At 44.4% G+C, this 22,500-nt stretch overlaps 3 protein-coding genes across 5 annotated transcripts in view; 1 reads left to right on the top strand and 2 right to left on the bottom strand.

Annotated features, from left to right (window-relative positions):
• The window catches only part of lrrfip1a (leucine rich repeat (in FLII) interacting protein 1a), a 36,293-nt gene extending 35,904 nt beyond the window's left edge, over positions 1–389 (bottom strand). For all 3 annotated transcript variants that reach the window (XM_067229396.1, XM_067229397.1, XM_067229395.1), the window contains exon 1: positions 1–389. This exon is cut by the window's left edge and continues 230 nt beyond it. The gene's annotated coding sequence lies outside the window, so the exon portion shown is untranslated.
• A 1,844-nt stretch (positions 390–2,233) lies between these two features.
• Positions 2,234–4,258, top strand: LOC136932344 (ras-related protein Rab-17-like). Its single transcript, XM_067227562.1, has 5 exons — positions 2,234–2,420; positions 2,887–3,038; positions 3,150–3,275; positions 3,462–3,555; positions 3,965–4,258. The coding sequence occupies exons 1-5, from the start codon at positions 2,234–2,236 to the stop codon at positions 4,099–4,101; spliced, it is 696 nt and encodes a 231-aa protein (XP_067083663.1). The 3' UTR covers positions 4,102–4,258.
• Positions 4,259–7,439: 3,181 nt separating this feature from the next.
• The window catches only part of mlphb (melanophilin b), a 22,170-nt gene continuing 7,109 nt past the window's right edge, over positions 7,440–22,500 (bottom strand). The window contains exons 3-14 of the mRNA XM_067261535.1: positions 21,422–21,646; positions 19,981–20,120; positions 18,020–18,061; positions 17,065–17,120; positions 14,986–15,207; positions 13,368–13,539; positions 12,919–13,121; positions 11,929–12,012; positions 11,082–11,396; positions 10,777–10,848; positions 10,505–10,553; positions 7,440–8,652 (exon numbers count right to left, since the gene is read on the bottom strand). Coding sequence (XP_067117636.1) covers positions 8,603–8,652; positions 10,505–10,553; positions 10,777–10,848; positions 11,082–11,396; positions 11,929–12,012; positions 12,919–13,121; positions 13,368–13,539; positions 14,986–15,207; positions 17,065–17,120; positions 18,020–18,061; positions 19,981–20,120; positions 21,422–21,646 — 1,630 coding nt within the window. The 3' untranslated portion in view covers positions 7,440–8,602. The remainder of the gene's footprint in view (positions 8,653–10,504; positions 10,554–10,776; positions 10,849–11,081; positions 11,397–11,928; positions 12,013–12,918; positions 13,122–13,367; positions 13,540–14,985; positions 15,208–17,064; positions 17,121–18,019; positions 18,062–19,980; positions 20,121–21,421; positions 21,647–22,500) is intronic.

Genomic DNA, 22,500 nt, shown 5'->3' with positions numbered 1-22,500 from the left:
AGCTTGTGAAACGACAGTAAGTGGGCAATCCGTTTGTTACCATGCGCGCGGCATGGGTCATTGTGATACATCCGTATTCAGTCCTTCCTGTATTTGATCCAAGCACAATATTACAACTCTGTATCAGATATGTCTAGTCAATTACATATTTCGCCTGAAACACATGGAGCTCGCCAAATGTTTCCAAATGTATATTGGATGTATATCACTATTAACGAAGTGGCTGTGGTTGTTTCGCTAACCTAAAAATAGTTCTGTAATACTATCCTTACTTTTGAGAGTTAATAGCCTACATATAGCCTTCAAAAATAAATGAGCACGAGCACGCTTGAACAGAGAGTCGGAGCTGTCAAAGTTTCAAATCTGATTTGTCACAATCCTAGACTGAGAGCCCGTGGACTAGGATACACACGTTCCGGGGCGGTCAGCGACCACATTTCAAGAGACCAGGGCTATCGCACTCTCTCACACCCTCTCCGCTATTTTTAATGATGAGCGGCAAGCTCTAAAAACAGAAACTTTATCTTGTAGCCTACTTCTTAAAGGGGTACACGGAATGGCAATGGGCTGATATGCTGCATCAATAAAGGCAAAAATGTGTTTGAGCCTTATACAGCTGTGGCCAAAACTACCCCAAAATAGATGTTCCAAACTGCAGTTTGGCTCCATTTTCTATCCTCGGAAGACCTTGATCTATGGAGCTTAGCCAATGTTTGTCTTTTTATGTCAGCAGAAGCCATAGTAGGACTTCGTGTTATTACCAAGCAAGCTACTACTGTTCTACTGTTCTGCTGTTTAAAGTCCAAATATGGTGTAAGTAACCTCATAATGCCTCATTAAACCTACTTAACCACTGGTGTTTAGAATCAGAATATTGTTTGACAGGGGTAGGCTACTTGTGGCATCACGGAGGGAGATAGAGAGATACACGGCCAACCCACACAACCCATTACACATACCTTAATTAAATCTGGCATTTTTTATTTTAAGTTGTCCGTAGGCGTGGTAAATTGAAGTGTCAAGAAGCCATGTGATCCTTCAAGATGATCTCCAAAAAAGAAAAGAAAAATATTTAGATGCAATACTGCCCTCTTCCGTTAGAAAAGTGGAATTTATTTTCTGAACCTGTTTTGGGGGATCGTCTCTCTTTGCCCTCCAGGTATATTCAAAACTGGAAATGAGCAGAGGCATGTGTGAACATTTTGATATTTCATGTCAATTTGAAGAAATACTTTACCATGGGTGAAGAGATACAGAATTATGTAATTACTTTATTTAATAACTTTTTTCGAAACTTCTTTCCAAACTTTTTTTTAAACCCCTTTTTCGAAAATATTGTTTCAACCTTTAAAAACTTTCTTTTTCGAAACTTTCCTTCTGCCTGGTAGCTTCGTAGACTAACTTACGTCTGTTGTGCATGATAGCCATGGAAATTTAAAAAAAAGGTGCGCAAAGAAATAATATAAATCATGCCACCAAGTACAGATCCCTAAACGGCCCCTATTAAGTGTCTCTGCCTGTATGTCGCTTCGGAGGAAAGCATCCGCATTTAATGAATACAACTATTAGTCACACTCTTGTGGAGGAAGTCCAAAGGAATCTTAGCTGACCGTGTTTCTCTTTTCTTTTTTTTACTCTGTTTCAGTTCAACATTTGGGCTCCAGATACAGGATCCAAAGAATAATAGCAAAGTGAAACAGAACATGTTCTGCACTGTATTAAAGAAAAGTTGCTGATAGGCTATTTTCTCTTTTCTTTCAGTTTGAAACAGGAGTGGGTTTTGAATAACAGTAATTCCCCTCTTGATCTGAGCCATACTTATGTTACTGGTCTCCGTGTCTTGTTGGAAAGAACATTGATTTTTACTACAGCCAAGATATAGGCATTCTGACCTCATAGACAGTAAAGTGTGCATATGAAGAATATCTATCTTGAAATTTTTATGGCTTTGTTACTGTGCCGGAGTTTATAAGGCCGTTTAGCCATTGTGTTGGACTTTGATTGTATCTTACTTTCAACAAGAGTGGGACACAGTCGTATTTGTGGTCTACTTTCAAACAAATCGGCTACAATACAGTTGACCTTTTCAGGATGACTACTTTCGCAGTGGCTAAAATAGATTTTCCGTAACTGGCAACAGTAATGGACCGAAGTGACTAAAACTACTGCGCAGGACTGGATTGAAGCCTTGTGTTTTCTCTCTACGGTACCTGAGCGGTTCTCTAACCGTGTGATGGGGGAGCCGAAGCGGAGGGCGAGCACGGCCGCGGGTGTGCGGCCTCGTGGAAACACTGAGGTAGGAGACGCCAGAAGCCTTCGAGTGAAGATGGTGCTACTGGGGAGCTCCGGAGTGGGCAAGTCTAGCCTGGCTCTGCGGTTCAGCAGGGACGAGTTTAAACACAACGTACCCACTGTGGGATGTAAGTACATGCGGTAGCTGTGTGACAGTCCCAGTATGTTAATAAAATGAGTGATGAGGCTGCAATGTTATGCAATACACTCAGGAATTTGTACTTATCATCACAGCTATCATAATCCTCACATACAAGCTTAAAAACAGTATACAAGTACTGATGCTACCATTGCTTTGTTAACATGATTTGAAATAACTCTATATTTACATGGCTTTTTTCATACAGTGGTTATGAATGGTGTTTGATTCAACAAAATCAATAGTCACAGACCTTAAAATGTATGCATCGAACTACTACCAACCTGATTCGGTTAGAAGCTACAGGAATGTTAAAACCGTTTGTGAGAGTGTTTTACCTCAGGAAGCTGGTTGAGGGACATTATTTTACCTCAGTGTGTAGAGTACATCTTCAGTCCTTCCTGGTGATGACAGTGTGTCCGTCCGTCTGTCCCCCGTCCCCCCCCCCCCCCCAGGTGCTTACCTGACACAGGTCGTGTGTGTGAGCGACGTCACGCTCAGGTTTGAGATCTGGGACACGGCAGGAGAGGAGAAGTACCACAGCGTCACGCCGTTGTACTACAGAGGAGCCCACGCTGCGCTGGTGGTGTACGACATCAGCAAACGGGTATCTGGAGCCACACCAGATAGACAACAGACAACCAGACCCTTTCTTCTCTCTCACACAGATATAACGTGTCTGTTTATGTACTGTGTGTGTGTGTGTGTGTGTGTTAAGGACACATTTGTCAGGGCTCAGATGTGGATAAAAGAATTAGAGAAGTTTTACATCCCTGGCTCCACAGTCCTGGGGCTGGTGGGCAACAAAGGAGACCTTTCTGATGTCCGCCAGGTCTCACTGCAGGTAAACACCACCTCAGTCCCTTGCAAACAGGTCACAGTGTAAACTATGTATGCATACACACACAAATGAATGTACCATGTAAACTGACATTCAGGGATTCATAGTCGACCCAGAAGAGATAGCATTCCTTAATCCAGAGTATGTAAACTGTCCAACATTCTCCTCATGCTTTTCTCATGTTCACAGGAGGGGAGAAGCCTAGCGATAGACAGAGGCTTGCTGTTCATGGAAACCTCAGCCATGTCAGGGAATCAAACCAGCGAACTGCTGCAGGACATAGGTAAGCTTCAGACATCCTGCAGGTGTTACATGACCAGCACGGCACATGCTCAGCGACTAGTACGATACTGCACTGGATGTAAAATACCCTTTTCTCAAAGAGAATCAATGAGAGGAGTGTGTGTCTTATCTGAAGGGTACAAACAGGAACACGATTTCTTTTAAAGTGTATCATCGTTTATGTTCTCTACTTTATTTATAGAATCCTCTTGTTCTCTTTTCTTCAAGGATCTAAACACCTGATGCAAGGTTTATATTCCTTTTGGCCTCTTATACTGTATGTTTAAGTACATTGAAAAAATGGAAGGTTGTTTTATAGTGCTTCGAATACTTCAGGGAGAATGGAAAATAATTTGGGTCCAGCAGGTGAGGAGTGTGTGTGAAGTGTGTGTAACACACCTCTGGTTCAGCCCTCAGAGTGAAGAGGAGTGTTCTGGAACCGTCCGGGGTTCTGTCACACTGGGAGGAGTCAGAGTGTGTGGACCTACGACAAGCTGTGACCCTCAACCCCCTACTGGCCTCCTGCTGCCCCTCGGTTGGGCCTTAACATGTGTGGGTGTGTGTGATAGAGCAAAAGAGGGAGTGCGTGTGGGTGTTTTTGTGATAGAGAGACAGAGAAAGAGAGAAGGAATGAGAGACAGTTTGTGAAAACAGGAAGTAGGAAGTATACATACTGTTTGTAAAATTTTAGTAATGAAATGAACTATTACCAGTACCAGTCACAGCATATTGGACAGTGAGAATCCTCATGATCAAGTGTGTGGCGTGTGGATTTACTTTAATGTGTGTACATTTTCCATAACACTTGTTTACTGAGAAAGAAAATATGTCCTACATGTTATTGTAAGAACAAGGATGACAAAGTTAAGGCTGTCACAAATGTTTTCATTTGCTGAAGATGCTCTTAGTTGTGCCTGTATTAGTTTTGCTCAGTACATGTGTGTGCATGTTTACACGTGTGTGCATGTTTACATGTGTGCGTGTTCATGTACTGTGTGTATTTATATGCAAATGCACGTCCTATCTGTCTATACCTGCATGTGTGTCTATCTGTATGCCTGTTTTGCATACAGATTGCACAGCACGCTTCTGCATGTGAAAAATCTCTCTCAACCAGAGACATTTAAATCCTCCTCTCCCACAATCAGGGCCCGTCATCGGGGATTTCAGAGCATCGCTCCCAGAGTGGGCTTCCTGTCCTCATCTCTCCTCAATATACTGACGCACTGAGTGGTCCCACGTTTTTTCGCCAAGAGAGTTCTCCAAGGCAGTTCATTCAGTTCACGCTAAATTGTAAACATGGCAGCAAGGTTGGGTGATGAATCTCTTCTGAGAGAAGGCTGTAAACAGAGGGAGCAGCCGTTTGAAGGGCCAACAAGACTTCTGGTATTAATTTGCTTTTAGCACTTGAGAGAAAAAAAAAAAAAAGGCTTATTGGGGCCAGGGACGTATCAAAACAGTAGATGGATATTTTAATTGGTTCGTTTTTCACCGACCTCTATAGTCATAGAGGTCATCGTTGAGCGTAAATTGAGCATAAAAAAACACGTTCACGTTTTCAAGTGGAAAGTGAGTGCCGAGTCCTCCGTGTCAACAACTGTAGTAGCAACGGCTGAAATATCTCCAGAGACCAGTACTTTTACCAATTAATAATTTAACTTTATTCATCATCAGATATCAACAAACAAAATGACAGTGAATGGAAAGTAAATGAGGTGGAAACAAAATGCCGACTGAAAGTAGCAACAGTTTTCACGACCTCGTCAGTCTCTGATCCAGTCTTCACTTCTGGTGGCGGGAGCGCACACTCTGTGTGTGGGAACGGCCAGTCCCCGGTTCCTCTCAGTCTCCCGACGGCCAAAACGGCCCACCGGTCGAATTCCCCTCCCGGTGTACCAGGAAGCAATGATGTCTGGATCTGATCGACACATAAGATGGAAAAACATGAGCGCCACAGCAAGAACACAAACCCATGGATGTTTTCTCAGTTGAAAATGCAGTCATGCAGCCAACAAATTAGTTCTACCTGTACCAAAATGTGCACTGCTTAATTTCACACTCCTCTCAACAGGATATATTTAATGAATTATTGAATGATACATTTAGATTTGTGGGATGAGTAAGCCATATAGACGATCTCTTCTGACAGATCCTTAATTGTAACTCAAGGCTTTGGAGAATTCCATGGAGAAGGCACATGTGGTTGGTCGGCAAAAAGTTTTTTGTCTTCCACATGCTGAGGACACTCAACATGATCAGGTGAGAGCGAGGTGACAGGAAGTCAAAGCCACCTACTCCTGATCTCCATGGAGCGGTCCGGATATCCCGCCTGCGTCTTCGCCAGCGTCCGCGTCAACAGCACCAGGGCACAGAGCACAGCGCACACTCTCATGGCCAGCAGCTTTCCCGAGGCGAGACCCGCAGCGACGGTCAACCTGCAGCGGTAAACACATGGAGGCTTTGTCTCCGGGTCTTTGCAGGACTAAAGCTTGAGTCGAGATTGTTTCCTTGATGCATCCATTGCCAAAACTACTGTTTGTAAAGTGTATTTCAAACTCAACAAATCACAGAAATGTCTGACAATTATTTGATGGAATATAAGTAATACAGGTATTCTAATTCTGATTAATGAATCTGCCAATATATCTTATTGCCCAATAAAATCACACTCTGATAAGCACCGTGTCTGAAAAAAACAAACATCTGTACATAAGAAATATTATTACTTACAGTATAAAGATGCTAATGGAATTCTGGTTTCAGAGCCTCAAGCTCAGAGACAAGCAACAGGAATAACCCTTCTGCTTTCTCCCTGGACGAAAATACTTTCTTCAAAAACTGTACAAAGTACAGAGCACCTAAGCTTTCAAGTATTCTTTCAGGTCTCAGCTTGTTCCCTCAGCTGTGAGCTTCTCTTGGCTGGGTGGAGGTGGGGAGGTAGTCAGGCTGGTGGAGCGCAGGGTCAGAGATGCTGAAGGCTCAGTCATCGGTTTATATTCCAGCCGAAGGAAGGATGTGTGCTGATGTCATACCATGTACGACACCTGCTGCTCACAGACACACACACACATGCACAGTCTCACAAATGCATGCAGTCACAGTGCTTGCATCAATAGTGACATTGTAATACATCGGTATCTATGGAAATGTTCTACACACACACAAAGACCACATAATGACCCTTTTATGAATGGACTGTGAGAATGAAGAATATGCTTTCTCCTTTCAATTCACAATTCGAAATGCCGTTCATAATTCAAGACTGCAAGAAGTGTGCTTTGAAATGTCAGAAACCCTTTTAGAGAACGTAGGGTCGAAAGACGATGGTCTCAATTCAGCCCAAAATACCAGGTGTCAGAGGTGGGATCGGAGTCTATCTGAAGGACAATGGAGACCCTCCGTTTTTAAAATGAGGTCAATTGACGAGTTACAGTGGTTATGAGGCGTGACAGGTAGACGCCGAAGCTGTTAGCCCTCACTGCGTGTTCCACACGGTCGCTTCAGGAAGAAGCCACCTTAGTCAGGACCAGAAATCATTCGAAACTGTCTTGAGAAGTGTAATGTGTGGCATCTAGTGACATTCCATCACGGTCCACTGGCATTCTCAACGGGAACACTTCTCGTTTGGATGCAGCCTCATAAAACTACAGGCAGCAACGACCTTGGAAACGCAACGCATCTCACACCAGTGTGCATTAGCGTACAGTTTTGGGAGATCACAAAAACTGGAATAAACCTTCCTGCAGAAAAGTTGTGAGAAAAGCATCAGCATCTACGATTAAGGATCGAAGCACCATGTTCACAGTCATCAGTACCTGGCTGGCTGTTTGTCAACAACCTCACACAAACACGAGAAGGTAAACTGTAATACACAATTGCCTTGGGATTTAATGGGTCTCCAAACAGAATATCTACAAAATCAAATTCCGTGGTTCACATTTAATTAGTGCAATGTCAGTGAAGTTGATAGCCGGCATTGCGTTTCCTGAATAAGTACTAACATGGTTTAAATAGTTAATCAAAATTGAATCATACGAAAGATGTGACTTTTTGCCACAAATAAAAACAATGTTACTACATGTATGATAATACTTATTATAAAATGTACAAATAATTGCGTATTCATGTTAAATAGTTATTTCATCTGTCATGTTTGGATAGGACCCCTGGGGAAAACAAAAGAAGGATTCATTGACTAACACTAACAGTATCGTTATGTTAGGTACAGTAGACGGGTAGATCAACAGACATATGTAGAGAGAGAAAAAAGACAGATATACTGTTTGGAGGTATCTGGTTGGAGAATTATTTGAAAAAGATTTTCCTGCTTCAAAAAAAGTAGGATTGAGCTATCAATTAAGTAACATGACAGTACAGGGCTGACACACTGTATAATATTTGTTACTACGATGATTTAAACAAGTGCATTAGTAACAGTTCTTATTGTGAGTACCATGCACATTTGAACATGTACAAGAATATAGGTTGATATAGAGTACCAGCCCATCAACAAAAGTCTGTTAAATATCCAAACATCATTCCACACTTGAACATCCTTTAAAACACATTATCTGAGATCATATAGAACATACTGTTTACGTTAAGGTAAGGAGAGACACCGCAGAGGGACTGGCCCAGTGGAAGCACACTAGCCACCATAGTGGAAACACTAGCCACCATAGTGGAAGCACTAGCCACCATAGTGGAAGCACTAGCCACCATAGTGGAAGCACTAGCCACCATAGTGGAAGCACTAGCCACCATAGTGGAAACACTAGCCACCATAGTGGAAACACACTAGCCACCACAGTGGAAACACACTAGCCACCACAGTGGAAACACTAGCCACCATAGTGGAAACACTAGCCACCATAGTGGAAACACACGAGCCACCACAGTGGAAACACACTAGCCACCATAGTGGAAACACTAGCCACCATAGTGGAAACACACGAGCCACCACAGTGGAAACACAGTAGACACCACAGCTTCAGCAGGTGCTCTTTTCTGAGGAGGGTTTGTTGTCAAAATTGATTTTCTCTTTTCCTTCACATGATGCTCAGCTTCCTCCTCATGGGGCCTGTACCATTACTGGCTTCTGCAGGGGGGAGAGAGGGGGGGAGAGGGGGGAGAGAGAGAGGGAGAGAGAATGAGAGATAAAACGAGGGACAAAATGCAAAAGGATTAGGAGATTGAAAACTCGAAGCTTTTCACATCCTTGAATACTCCATGAGTGATGTGTAGTTATGTGAGATCATCCGAATCCGTCAAACCAGAAATTTTCATCATTGGTAATGTGTGTGGGGCTGAAACCAGGACCTGTGATGGAAACGTCTCAGGGTGAACCACTTCACAGAACCAGAAGGGCTGTCGCGATGAGATCGTGTTATGGATAATTCATGGTTTAGTTCGAACTACGACGTAATCATGTGTTTCAACTTTCAGGGAACATTTTAACACTTTCTGGCATTAAATGCAACACTTTCAGTGCAGCTTACGTTTGCACAGTTTCGAATGATTAAATGTTTTGATTGTTAGTCGAAAGAAAAGAAAATATGGTTTGTATCAGTGTTGATAGGCTCAAAAAAAGATACTGAACGTGTTGCAATTCCCAGAAAAATAGAGCATGCATTCTGCCACAATTAAGTATAATTTACAATGGTTTAGCTCTGATGTAAAAGTCACACATGTTGCCTCAAAACAAGCAATCCCTCCAAAATGTAGATGTCCATGACCAGTTCTTAAAACATTATAGGAGAAATGATTCTTCTGATTTGACAAAAATCCGTTTTGTTTGCAATACCATTTTAACCTCTAAAGTAAAAACCATAATAATTTGTACAAAAGAAATAAAAACTGTTAAAAAAAGAAACATGACCGCACAGCAACGACCAAACAAGAGACCCCTGGGAGACAAGAGACCACCACCATCAGACAGACCAAGCACCCCAAACAGACCAGCCCCGCCCAGGGCAGACCAGCCCCAGACCACCCCAAACCAGCCCCAGGTAGACCAGCCCCAGGTCACCCCAAACCAGCCCAAGATAGAACCAGCCCCAGGTAGCCCAGCCCCAGGTCACCCCAAACCAGCCCAACATAGAACCAGCCCCAGGTAGCCCCAGGTAGGGGTGAGCGTCAGGCAGGTCGTACCGCACAGGAGGGCTTGCGCTTGGGCTTCCCCCCCGGGTTCCTCTGGGTCAGAGAGCCCCTGTAGAGAGAGTTCCTCACAAACACGTCCGTCTGGTCTGGAACACACACAGCTACAATGTACACACCCTAAGACCTTACCTGTCTTACAACATCTCCCAGTGGCTCCCACCCCAGCGTGGCCCTTCACCTTGTATTTGGTGTTTTATCTACTGACGTGCTATAGGAACAACTGTCATGATAGCGCCACTACATATACGTAGCTAGAATGAATAATAGTGCTTCTCTTTTCAAAACTCTCTGTGTGACAGTTTCTTCACTTCTGAAAATCTCACTGAGGAATAAAGAAGTGTAACCCTTTTCTGTTTGACAACATGAACTGAATATCTTCTACTTACTATGTGTATTATCATGCACCAACCTACCAAAGCAAATTCCTCATATGTGTAAACTTACTCAGCTCTTAATAACCCTGATTATGAATTAATACATAATGATCCCAAAGATCAAAAGATCCCAACATGACCTGATCTCATAACTTAAACAGCCTCCAGACTCCCTAACCCTAACCCCGAGCACCACGTCCCCTATGTCCCAACCTGAGGACCGTGGGTCTCCGGGACCGTGGGTCTCCGGGACCGTGGGTCTCCGGGACCGTGGGGTCTCCGGGACCGTGGGTCTCCGGGACCGTGGGTCTCCGGGACCGTGGGGTCTCCGGGACCGTGGGTCTCCGGGACCGTGGGTCTCCGGGACCGTGGGGTCTCTAGGAGTGGGCTGGCAGGAGCCCTGCTGGGGGTTCTTACTTGTGGGAAAGTCGTGGGAGAGCCGTCGTGATTGGGACGGGATCGCGGACTGAAAGAGACAAAGAAGAAGAGAAAAGGTGAATGTTGTTGTGAGGATGCCACACACGCTAGAATCACACCTCAGAGAGCAGACTGGACCTAATAGCATAGTTCTAGTACTAATACCTATAATAGTAGCGTTTCACAGAATGGTTTCACAGATACACTGCAAAATACTTCTGCTATCAGTGTGTGTAGTTAATGTCTCTGCCGTCTGATCCTGGCCACCCTACCTTCCTCCTGGTCTTATCCACGGGCATCCCTGCAGCACTCAGAGCAGCAATCCTGTTCTCAATATCCGACACCTGGAACCAAGGCAGAAAAGCAAATTCACACTTCACATCATATGTACTGTACATTATATTATTAATGATTTACAAGGACTATCATTGATACAACACTTTCCCAGCATGGGCAGCACAAAACATGACCGACACGAAATCCAGCGTTTGAACATTCAGGACTGAAGACCCTCGGTCAGATTAAACGTTTGAATGGAGGTTCATCGTGGCTGCTGTGCGTGAGGCAAGCCGCCCACCTCGGTTTGAGAGGTGTGGACGCTGGCTGCGGCCCAGGCCACCTTCCCCTCCAGCTCAGACAGCAGCAACGCTTGTCCAGGTCTCGGGGCCAGGGTACCGGTGCTAGAGGGGGGTCTTGGGGGGCTGGCATCCCCCCTCACGCTGCTCTGTCCTGGGGGGGCTCCGGTGGTCGTTGGCCTTCTGGGCTCGTCCTCCTCGGAGCTCAAGCTGTGGTCGCTGATGTTTACTGTCAGCTCATCCAGCTTCCGTCTCAGCTGCAGTTCCTCCATGTCCACCTGGATCCACTGCGGCTGGGGAGGGACACTGGCAGGGGCCTACAGAGAATATCCCCCAGAGATGTTATGGTTTCAGTCAGGTTTGTAGTAGTAGTCAGGTGCAATATCTTCAGCTGCTTTTGCTGCTTTCAAGGGTTTAAAAAGGAATCACATCGGACATCGAGTAGATTTCACGAAAAATGGCCAAACACAAAATTATTTGAAATATTGAATTAGGGACATTTACGCAAGGCTGTTCTTGAAGGGCCATGGATTTCCCCCTGACAGCAGATGGCTGGAATATTAGGTCAAGTCTGAATCCACAATCATGTGCCAAATTATTGATAATAGAAACTTTGTGTGTGTTTAGAGAATGCACTCAGGGTTTATCTCTGAGAGGCAAGAGGTCCGAGTGAAGGAGTTTCAGTTGTAACAGTCTGAAACACTGCAAGACTGTCTGACGATGAGAACACAGCAGTTAAATCTGCCTTCAGTCTCAAACATCATGCTTCTAGACAGAACTATCCCCATTTGACATTGATGGAGTGTTGTGTTCAACACCGGCCTGTTGTCTAGAGGGGTGTTGAAGTACCGGGTCAGAGGGTGGAGTCACTTTCTGCTCCAGGCGGCTCAGAAGGGTCTCAATGGCCGACATGCGTCTGTTCAGCTCACTGATCTAGGGAGAGAGAGGATGTGGGAGTGAGAGGATGAGGGAGAGAGAGAAAGAGTGAGATTGAGAATACAAGAGATTACATTTTCAGATAAAGCACTAAAAACATTTGGAATGCCAATATAACTATAAAACAGCTTACAAAAAGAGAGAAGGCATCAAAGATCACATAAAACACGTATGGCTACTAATATTAAAACAATTCAGCTCTAAATTTAGTGACACTATGAATTTACAACAGTACATCTTAACATATAAATAACACAGGTCTCTGGTAACTATTACATGAGTTAATCAGCCTTGATTGTAATCAGTCCCTGGACCACACTGCCATAGCGAAACCAAAGGCAGCGTATGGTGGATTAGAAAAACACAGACTTCTGGGAAAAAGCTTGTTGACTGGCTTCAGATGAAATATATACTGATGTCATGGTTTTCTTTGATGTCTGATGGACACATGTTGATCTTCTGTCTCTCCTCCATGTTCTCCCCTCAGCTCCTCTGTCAGGCGAGGGCCAGCTGTGAGACTAATGTAGCGCGCCGACGCTGCGGCGTATCGAAACTCTGCTAGAGAAGACTGACAGCAGGAGGTAACAACACCGTTTTCTGTGTTGATGAGACTCATCCTGTTTGCTGTGTTGATGAGACTCATCCTGTTTGCTGTGTTGATGAGACTCATCCTGTTTGCTGTGTTGATGAGACTCATCCTGTTTTCTGTGTTGATGAGACTCATCCTGTTTGCTGTGTTGGCTGTTTTCTGAAGCATTTGTCCTGGTTTTATCTTTGTTTTGATTCAGATAATCTGATTGGATGCGTTTACCTGTGTGTGTGTGTGTGTGTGTGTGTGTGTGTGTGTGTGTGTGTGAGTGTCTGAGTGCGAGAGGGAGTGAGTGTGCCAGCTCTCCTCAATACCGGCGGAGGAGCTGATTGGCTGAGGCTCTCCTCAGACGCCAGGCTGCGTCGGCGACGGTAGAGCGGGAGGTGCCGGAAGTCTTCCTCCTCCTCTTCCTCCTCGTACCCGCCGCGGAGGAGAGCCCCGCTGGTACTACCAGCCGAGGAGTGGCTCACCCTGGACAAGGAACGAGGCCTCCTGCTCTCAGGGAACAAACCATCGTCTGGAGTGAGAGGGAGGGAGAAGAGGGAGGGAGGGAGAATAGGGAGGGAGAAGAGGGAGGGAGAATAGGGAGGGAGGGAGAATAGGGAGGGAGAATAGGGAGGGAGGGAGAGGGAGAAGAGGGAGGGAGGGAGAAGAGGGAGGGAGGGAGAGGGAGAAGAGGGAGGGAGGTCGAATGAGTATTCACAGTGTACGTGTGAGTGTGCATGCTTTTGTGCACAAGTCTACGTCCCCATCCTTTATTCACCATAGCGTCCAGACTTGTCCAGACTGGCCCGGTGCTTGGAGCGGAGTTGGACCTCTGTGCTGAACTCTGGGTCTATGTCTACTTGTTCCTCCAGGATCTGCTGGAACATGGATGCCATGTCGGCCTCGGCGATCATGGACTCCCTCCTGCTGTCCAGCGCGTCTTGTGGACACTGCAGACACCAGCCACTCTTAATACAAACACCCTCAGGAAAACACAGTCTTTCTTTCATTATAGAAAAGCAAAAAATAATTAGCTTTTAGAATCTTAATATAATTCAAGGAGGACGGCGAATCAAACAATAATGAAATAACAACAAATAACAAATATTATAAAACAGGACAAAGGCGAACAAACAATTCAGAGTTTGTCAGTTAGTGGAGTTGTTATGGAAACAGCAAAACAGGGATAGTATGAGCATAGCAAACTTTTTCCCTTTTACTTCAAAATGAAAACACTGAAGTGGACTGAAAGATGACACATCATGTATAAGTGCCACGAAGGAGTCTGTATCCGCTCACAGACACACTTGATGTGGTTCACGCAAACCATTCTGTCACAGCTCAATATCTCTCCAAGCTTGCTTTCATCTTCCTAGCTGGCTGTCAATAGACAAGAGGAGCAGTGCAGCATAACACTAAGAGATAAGAGAAGGTGCTATCAAAGAAGATCTATATTTACAACTAAACCGAAGGTTTCCTGCAACGATCACGTCAGATGCTTGAAAGGGACAGATATTTTGTTGATAAAACATGGAGTCGTCTTCTGGATGGTTTTATCATTGTTGCTGCAGTTTCCACAACCATATTATGCTTTCTGAGAAGCTTTGCTTTTTATGATTCAATTTGATCTGATTTATCGGATGCAAAAATGCAGTCTGTAGCGGAACAGGTCTGTACATAAGATAACAGGAACAAAAACACCAAAGGCCTTAAACACTTCAAATACATTAAACAAGTAAAGTTGTTAAAGATCTATTGGAAGCCTAGCAACACAAGCATAAATGTTGTTGTTTTTCCCCCTACTTTTTGAAAAAGATTTTTAACAAAGAATTCCATTTTAGTAGCATAGTTTTGTCTTTCACTGGTGTACATATACAGTATATAATGATTGGTAAAATTGGCTTGCTTAACTGACTCAGTACCAAATTAGTTCCAGATGCCACAGAACAGAAACACCTTCTGACGGTAAACGCAAACAAAGTTAAAGAAGTAGAAGAGGTCTCTACCTCCTGGAGTCTGTTCAGAGACCTTTCCAACTGAGAGATGCAGAACCCACAAGTCTCTAAACAGTTACAGCAGTGCTGTACAGTATCAACTGTCTGGATGTTAATGGGTTGGAGTGTTAATTACTGCCAAGCAGAAAGAGAGAAGCCTGCCAGTCCAATATAATGCATATAGAGAGTCTGCTCACTGCATGCTAACTGGAAGCCATTTACTGTATTTTTTATGTGTATTATTAGTTTGTGTGCATGTGCAGAAGTGTGTCGGTCCATACATATTATTTGATATGGATGTGGGTGTGGTTACACAGTTAGCATGGAAGATCCCAGCTCCAACATTAACCATTATCAAGACAAGTTGACCACAGGAAGGACTTGAGGGTGCCCCGTCGGTACCTGGTAGGACTGTCTTCTTGAGTGGGTGGAGTAGTTGGGATCCAGATCAAAATCAAAAGGTTGAACCGGAAGAAGCCGTTTGGTCCTTCTCAGCTTCATAACCCCAGGAGAGGTCGAAATCACCATCACAAGAACAGGAGAGGACAGGAAAGGATATGAGAGGACAGGAAAGGATATGAGAGGACCGAAGATGGGAAAGATGTAACTCATACCTTTCATGCACTTCCGAGGGACAGAAGATCAAGAGAAGTTATTTTGTAACTGACCTGTTTTCTCATTCATGTTGGGTCCTGCACTACCCTATCGGAACCACTAGAGGGTAATCTTTCAATATAAAACACAACAAGGGACAAGGTTGGACGAGAACAACACAAATAAGTGTCTAGCAGTAATCCTGTTGTAACTGCTGAACGGACGCAGCATTATCACCATCCCTATAGACGTGTGTCACGGGGCAGATGGCTGAGCGGTGAGGGAGTCGGGCTATTAATCAGAAGGTCGCCAGTTCGATTCCCGGTTGTGCCAAATGACGTTGTGTCCTTGGGCAAGGCACTTCACCCTACTTGCCTCGGGGGGAATGTCCCTGTACTTACTGTAAGTCGCTCTGGATAAGAGCGTCTGCTAAAGACTAAATGTAAATGTGTGTCATTCACGGTGATGTAAAACGCAGAAAAGGGTGCTTGAATATGGTTCAAGCACCCTTGAACCCTATTGCAGGGTGCAGAAAAGGGTACTGAATAAACATCTCCTCAGCAGAGGGAATGTTTGAAAACACGTCGGGGGTGTTCTGTGGTCTTACGTATCTGATGTAACCCTCAGTAGACACGGGGGTGGTAAGTTTAAAGAAGAAGTAGTAGCTAAGCGTTCTCAGGCACTCAAATGCTGACGCCTGGAATGTCTAGCGTGATTCATGACGGCCTCCGAGTTCTCCCACAAAGCACCAGGTACGCCGTGCCATACCTAACCCTTCCCAGCTGTTCTGTGCAGTAGGGGCACACTTCAAAGGCACCTCCCCTCTTACCATGTGAAGATGAACGCAACAGCACGAAACTCAAGCCAAACCTTGTGAACAAGCATGCTTGGTGACAGACTGGGAGCAAAAAGCTCACAGATGTTGAAACCATACACCCAGGAGGAATGAGGAGACGACTGTCGAGGTCACGATGAATTAGGCAACTGCCTGTATCTGATGATGCACCGTAGAGGCCTTGTCTACCGGCACAAAACACACGCAGGAAATTTGTGCCCTGTCCTTTGAAGCATTGACACCAAACATAATCTTCTTTATAAAGGGACTGTTCACATAAAATTGCATACTGTATAAACGTATCTAGACTCATGTATGGACTAGGTCAAAATGTTATCAAGTCCAAATTGTACCTTTTAATCCATCTATATATTTACTACAAAATCAAAACGTTAGCGCCTTGTGAAAGGCATCAAGTGTCAAAAGCCTGACAGATCTTTCGACATATCAGTCTGTTTTAGGTTTCAAGGTCATGATGTTTCCATCAGAGAGTGAGAAGACCCCGCTACTGAGCTCTCTTTGGTATAATTGGCATCTGGTTCCTATCTGCAAGATAGAGGGCTGTGTAGTTTCTCAGTGGGAGTTAAGACTCTTCTCCTCTTGCCAAATCCTGTTACCATTAAAAACAACACTACATCATTACCAGTAGTACCATTAGCGTACATTTCTTCCTTATTTCTTTCCTTCCTTCCTTGATCCCTTCCTTCCTTCTCACCTTCTTTCCTCCTTTCCATCTTTCTTACAGTAATTTCCAGAGATTATACCAGATGAGGCCTGGGTGAAACACTATTTGAAATCCTTTGGATTCCCAGTTGTGGTCTTCTAGAGTGATACAACACTTTGACCAGTCCAATGGGAGGGACCCTGTTCAGGTGAGGATTTGTGGAGGGAGATGCAAAAAAAATCCACAGAGGGAGATGCATACAACTACATAAAATTATGTTATAAATGTACATAAAGTATTCTACTTCAAGATGATACACACAGTATAAGCTAGTCCAGTATGGAGTATAGCTCAAGAGAAAGTCAGACACAGTCAAGGTGTCCTGTACCGATCTGTAGTGTTGCTCTTCTGCTGCATCCATGGTGGGTTCCTCATACATACTGGCTGGGAGGGAAGAAACAATTATGTTACAATGTCATAGCACTGTGATCCAGTTGAACATCAGCGGGTTGAAACTTGTTTGAATGTGTCAGTGTCGCTGAACGTTCTGAAATATCCATCCAGCAGATAAGGCATCACTGAAGTGGAGGAACTAAGAGACTTTTATGAGAAACATGTCTGAAAGAAAATTATATGTTTTGGGATGGTTCTGGCAGAGAGAGAAAGAGAGAAAGAGACAGAGACAAAGAGAGAGACAAAGAGAGAGACAGAAAGAGAGAGACAGAGAGTGAGAAAGAGAGTGAGAGAGAGAGTGGGAGAGAGTGAGTGAGAGATATAGAGTGAGAGATAGAGAGAATGAGAATGAGAGTGAGAGTGAGAGTGAGAGTGAGAGAGAGAGAGAGAGAGAGAGAGACAGAGAGAGAGAGAGAGAGAGAGAGAGAGAGAGGGGGGGGGGGGGAGGGGTCTGAAGATGAGCTACCCAGCTCAGCAAAATGCACAACAGAAATCCATAAATGCAACATTGGAAACACATGTTTATGCTCAAATTAAATAGCCATGAAATACAATCTACTCTCGCATGGAACATCCCTACACACGCACAAACAAACACCAACAAAAAGTTTAGTTAAAGTTCCCAAGCCTCTGGTAGCCTTCTAATATCCCTGTTGAAATGCCAGTGACTGGCAGTGCCAGGCTAGCTCTGTGCCAGACTAGCTCTGCGCCAGCCAGACTTGGGTGCTCAAAGCTGCCCAAAACAACCACGTCTGAGATATATGAGACCATAACTGAGCTCCTTCTCAAGATGGCAGACGTCGCTTGAAGATGAAGTGTCATCTTAGAAACTTGGGTCTAGAGAAAAACCTTCTAATTTCTAGAGGAAGATGAATCAACCATGCACTTACTGTGGACTTCAGGCATGCTGTTTGTGTCGTCGTCATGGGGAACTGGTGAAGAGATAAGACCAGGACAGTTACATTAAACAAATAAGAAGAAAATGCAAAGACTTCATTAAGAAAATATTTATTAGAAACAAAATTGGGTTGTTTAATGTTGGTTACTATTTTATAGCACAATGTATGGTATTTCCAGAGAGAAAGCAAGCTGAAAAAAATTGAATTCCATCAGTGAGAAGGGTCCGCCTTCTGTCCGCCAGTACGCAAGCCGACTCGTGCAGTGAAACAGTAGGACCATGACTTTCACTGGCCTGATGGACCACAGCTTAAGACAAACTCACAGGTCTGTCAATGCATATGATTCTGTATATGTGAAGGTATACCTTTATGACCAATACACAAGTGTGTGCGGGCGTGTGTATGTGTGTTCGCACCCAGAAGTGTCGAGTCAAGTGTGTCTTGAAACAAGGCATGTCTGCACATTGTGTGCATGACAAAAGTCACAAAGGAAAAAGTCGACTTCTGCGTTATTTTTTTCTGGTCAATTGAAGCCTGCAGGATTGGACCAACACAGAGACATGTGACTGGCCATCACACGACCGGCTGAGCTCAGCCAACCAGCTCGCTCCGCATCCTCCCCACAATCCTGTTGGGTGACTCAGCTTATACTGTGCCAGAAGGCACTCACCTTCAGCATTCACACTAACCTCATCTCAAACTGCTTTACTGTATCATGCTGTTTACAAGTGCTAATGTTCATTTATGATTTATTCCATTGACTTGTGTCATAGTAGTTTTTCGCGTGGCTGAAGGATATTCAGAGTTTATAAAACAAATCAGAAGTGTCATCCCAACTATGATAAAAGCCTGTCGTCAGTGTATAAGACTTTAAACACATTAAAAAAACATAAACTATAACCTTTTAATGCAAAGTAAATATTTCTTGTAATGGTGGAGGACTTTTTTTTATAACAATCACACACAGGAGCCAAGAGGCGACACCTGGTCCAGGCGGCTGGTCAGAGGACATTAGCCCAGGCCTGAGCCCAGCCTCTCTCTGAAGAGGCCTATCAGAACACAGCTGTAGGAGGATAGAACGCGGAACAACTGAAAGTTGATGGAAGAGAGTAAATAACTGAAAATGAAAAATAAAATCCGATTTGGCAGAAGTCGTAAAGAGGCTTACTGATCCCCCCCCCCCTCTCTCCCCCCCCTCCCCCCCCAAAAAGAGAGAAAAACGTATTTTCAGTGATCCAGAATTTACTGAGAAGGACAAAATATAGTGTACAGTAGGATCTCACTTTACGAAAGTTACACGAACAGGGTTAAACTCAGATCCATAAAGATATTTATAGCCGTGTGGCAGATGTAAATACACGTGTAATGTTGTTGCTTTAGCTACCATACAGTAGCTACCATCCTAAATCTCGCATAAGTACATTCAATTTAGTTGCCATTCATTTCTAACAGTGAGGTGATGCTTTGGGATGGACGCAACCTGTATCAAGTCACACGCTGAGATGCTATTGACATGCAGTAACGTTAGGAGCAGCAGCTGTAGCACTACTGGATAAAGCCTTTCATTTATTGAGGATTTCTAACTGTAAGCTCCAGCTGACTGAGAGGAATGAACTCCCTACGTGAGCCCTGTCACTTCAGCTGGAGGTTCAGGTCTCCTCAGGTCAAACTGGAGGACGAGTGAGTGTGTATGAACGAGTGTGTGAGTGTGTAGGAAGGAGTGAGTGTGTGTGTGTGTGTGTGTAGGACAGGGTGATAGTGTAGGAGGGGTGTATTGAATGTGTATTCAATAAAAATAATAATATAATGACAAAAGGACAAAGATTATTTTTTGAAACTTAATGCCTATCACCGTTTCGAGAGTGCTGTTTAGATGCGAGCACCGCTAACATTAGCATGTACTATACTACATGTATGGAACAGCATGTATGATACTGTGTCTGAACACACACCTGTGAGGTTGTTCTGCGAGCCGCTGAAATCACCGCTCAGCCTCTTGAACAGGGAACGCATCACCTTGGCACTGCCGAAACGCTTGAAGCGCGACTTCACATTCTCATGGTACCACTCCAGAGTACCGATCTTCAGAACCCTGCAGAGGGAGGTGCACAGGGGGGCAGAGAACTAGGTCAGGGGTAACGATGGATGGATGGATACATGGAGGGATGGATGGAGGAATGGGTGGGTGGATACACAGGTGGATGATAAATGGAGAGGCAGAAGATGTATGAGCGAACCGACACTGGAAAAACACAGCATATATTTCAAGCAGAGCCAACAGAGACATATTTTCCACTTTTATGCCCACTTGCATAGCTCAAATATTTTTGCGGCCTAGCTAGCACTGGCTACTTTTACTGTGTGAGTCAGATGAACCTTACCTTCGTAATTGTCAATGTAGCTCGAAACGTAAAATGTTAACCCCTTTTCCCCTCTTGCTTGAAGGGCAGCAACATAGAATCCTTTGTACATTGTTGATTGTCGGTTTGGGAAGACAACCCGAAATCCTCGTAAAAAACAGCATTTTGTGTTTGAGAACTTACGTAACAGCTCGCTACCGGAAGTTGTTGACTTTGCTTATGCAATATGCGGAAGTGATGCGTGCATAGTGAATTGAAGTGGGCGTATGCAAGGAAATGTCAGTTGGTCTTTCGTCAACGTGCCAAGCGTAAGTATTGGCATTCGGTCATGACGAATTAAAGGCAAAATGTCATTTAAAAATGTGTACACATTTTAATAATCATTTGCCAACAATATATATCAATATTTTGATATTTATTCATTCCTACTTGAGTTTTCATTGGTTTGGCGGCCCACCTGTATTACCCTAGCGGACCACTAGAGGGTCGTGGCCCATAAGTTGGCATCCCTGCTCTCGTCAGACGGCACCCCAGGGTGCCGGTTGGGAAACACTGATTTAGACGGTTATAAACACTTCAGAACAATCCTTGATATATCTGATACATGTGTTTCTGTCCCAAGTGAGAACCAATCTTTCCATATTATTCAATATGGATCAGATGCAGGATGGTGAAGGGTCTAATGCTTTAGTCAAGGACTGTGGAGATTGGGCAGAGGCAGAGGATGTCAGTGTGCCAATGAAAGGGCCTGTCAACACTGGCCTCTCAGTCTGCCCGGATACCAAGTCATGCGGTCATTTGAATTGCTACATTAGTATTGGAAGTCTTCCATGTTCACTTCTGTAGCACAGTCTATTGTTTCACAGAAACAAACATTATTTTTAAAAGCTCTGTTGAGTGAATAATCCCTTCAGCCTGGCTGAACCATTCAAGTAACCAAAGCAATGAATGCAACAAGTCTGCCCCAATCGCCTCCCCCCTCCCTAAAAATATAACTAAATGACTAAAAGCGGTGTGTGTCTGTGGTCCTCACCTGGCCATGCGGCAGGGGTCACACACCCAGCCCCTCTCCTTCTTGTTGTAGCGGCTGCAGGCCTTGCAGGTGTACAGCTGGCAGTCCAGACACTGCCGCTTGCTGTTCACCAGGAACTTGAAGGGCTGCAGGCAGCGGATGCAGAGGGAGTCCGTCAGGCTGGTCTGGGTGCCCACCAGCAGCTCTCGCTTGGTGTCTTCCTTCTCTATCTTGGTCTTCAGGTCGCTGGAAGAGAGGGACGAGGAGATGTCGAATAATGACTGATGGAAAGGGATATATACAGGCCTGGTGGGGATGGATGGGTGGATGGGTGGATGGACAGATGGACGGATGGACAGATGGACGGACAGTGAAACAAAGTGGGACTGTAGAACACTACACAGTATTCGCTGTCTTCCCTTCCCTCTGTCAGGTTAGCAGTCCCAGAGGACAGTGACTCCCTGGGTTATAGAACGTAATGAATAGGACTCAGAAAACCTGGAGGCCACGGAGGCAAAAACAAACAGACAAAAAAGAACAAAGGCTTGTCTCCTCTGCTGGCGGGCATATGTGAATCCATATCTATAACATAATCAGCAAAACGTCCTTGAGGAGATGAATGTCCCACATTCTGCCTCCCCTCCAGCTGGAGTAGTGTATCATACAGCAAGTTCAAAACCCCAACGCCAATATAATGTCATCAACCAGCAGCTGAAAGCCTTATTGCTCTCTTTAAGAGGAACCATATGTTTTGGAAAAATGGCCAGAATAATCAACCGTGCCTGTTGGTCAAGACAAATAGACTCCATGGAAAGATTTTAAACAAACATCGGTCAAAAAACATAACATCTCCTGCTTGCAAATTTCGCCACATCACTCCAACAATCACGACAAACAGTGATTCTACTGGTTTTTCATGTCCATCAACATAACTTAATACTTTCATCCAGCACAGAGAAGTCATTAAGGTCTTCATGGAAACATTTCTTGGGCCGAGTTATGATGAGATCCAGATGTGACTCCTCTTAGAACTTTGCAATTAAAGGGTAATTAAGAAAGTGATTATATGAATTAGCAACGCACTCAACTCAACCAGTATG

This window comes from Osmerus mordax, chromosome 2, assembly GCF_038355195.1.
Source record: "Osmerus mordax isolate fOsmMor3 chromosome 2, fOsmMor3.pri, whole genome shotgun sequence".
Lineage (NCBI taxonomy): Eukaryota > Metazoa > Chordata > Actinopteri > Osmeriformes > Osmeridae > Osmerus > Osmerus mordax.
This window is presented reverse-complemented; position numbering and strand designations above follow the sequence as displayed.

Excerpts from the sequence above, each read along its gene's own strand:
- LOC136932344 (XM_067227562.1), top strand. The coding sequence starts at position 2,234 with ATGGGGGAGCCGAAGCGGAGGGCGAGCACGGCCGCGGGTGTGCGGCCT. Across the intron at positions 2,421-2,886 it reads CAACGTACCCACTGTGGGAT|GTGCTTACCTGACACAGGTC; the intron begins GTAAGTACATGC and ends CCCCCCCCCCAG. Across the intron at positions 3,556-3,964 it reads CGAACTGCTGCAGGACATAG|CCCTCAGAGTGAAGAGGAGT; the intron begins GTAAGCTTCAGA and ends CCTCTGGTTCAG.